The sequence below is a fragment of the Sinocyclocheilus grahami genome, unplaced genomic scaffold, assembly GCF_001515645.1.
Source record: "Sinocyclocheilus grahami isolate Dianchi unplaced genomic scaffold, SAMN03320097.WGS_v1.1 scaffold2614.1, whole genome shotgun sequence".
In the NCBI taxonomy this organism is placed as follows: Eukaryota; Metazoa; Chordata; class Actinopteri; order Cypriniformes; family Cyprinidae; genus Sinocyclocheilus; species Sinocyclocheilus grahami.
This window is the reverse complement of record NW_015507793.1, coordinates 8,912-9,440: the sequence shown is the minus strand read 5'-3', so window position 1 is coordinate 9,440 and position 529 is coordinate 8,912. Positions and strand designations below refer to the sequence as shown.

At 56.1% G+C, this 529-nt stretch overlaps 1 protein-coding gene across 1 annotated transcript in view; it reads right to left on the bottom strand.

Annotated features, from left to right (window-relative positions):
• Positions 1-240, bottom strand: part of LOC107575399 (NACHT, LRR and PYD domains-containing protein 12-like) — a 36,113-nt gene extending 35,873 nt beyond the window's left edge. Inside the window, exon 1 of the mRNA XM_016261779.1 lies at positions 183-240. Within this exon, the coding sequence (XP_016117265.1) occupies positions 183-240 (58 nt within the window). The remainder of the gene's footprint in view (positions 1-182) is intronic.
• Between the last annotated feature and the right edge of the window lie 289 nt (positions 241-529).

Genomic DNA, 529 nt, shown 5'->3' with positions numbered 1-529 from the left:
CGCTGACGCCCTGTCTGGATCACATCCCTTAGGTCTTTTACCTACCTTCCTTTGACCCACGATTCTTCCTACCCCTATCCGCGGGCGGGGGAGGAGTGTGAGCCGCGACACTAGCCTTCTGTGCCCGTCTCTGATCCTCAACCCGAGATGGGCCAGGATCCCTGGGTTGTTCGGGCTCAGACCTGGACCTTCGTGAAGGCCGCTAAGTGCCTTTACCTCCCTGAACTTCTCGACCACCATCTCAACGGAGGTACCAAAAATATGGAGGGCGAAACCGTCGCATCGAGAAGAAAGCCCCTCTCTTTTTTCCCCGATATCTGCTAGGTTCACCCACAGATGTCCCTCCGTCACTACCATAGCCGCCATGGACCTGCCACTAGCAGAGGCGGCCTGCTTAGTAGCACGGAGAGCGAGATCAGTGGTGCGGCGCACTCAGCTACCTCATCAGGAGAAAGGCCCTCGCCTTTATCCAGATCTTTCAGCAGGTAGACTGATATGCTTGGAGCATCACCATTGTGTGCAATGAAGC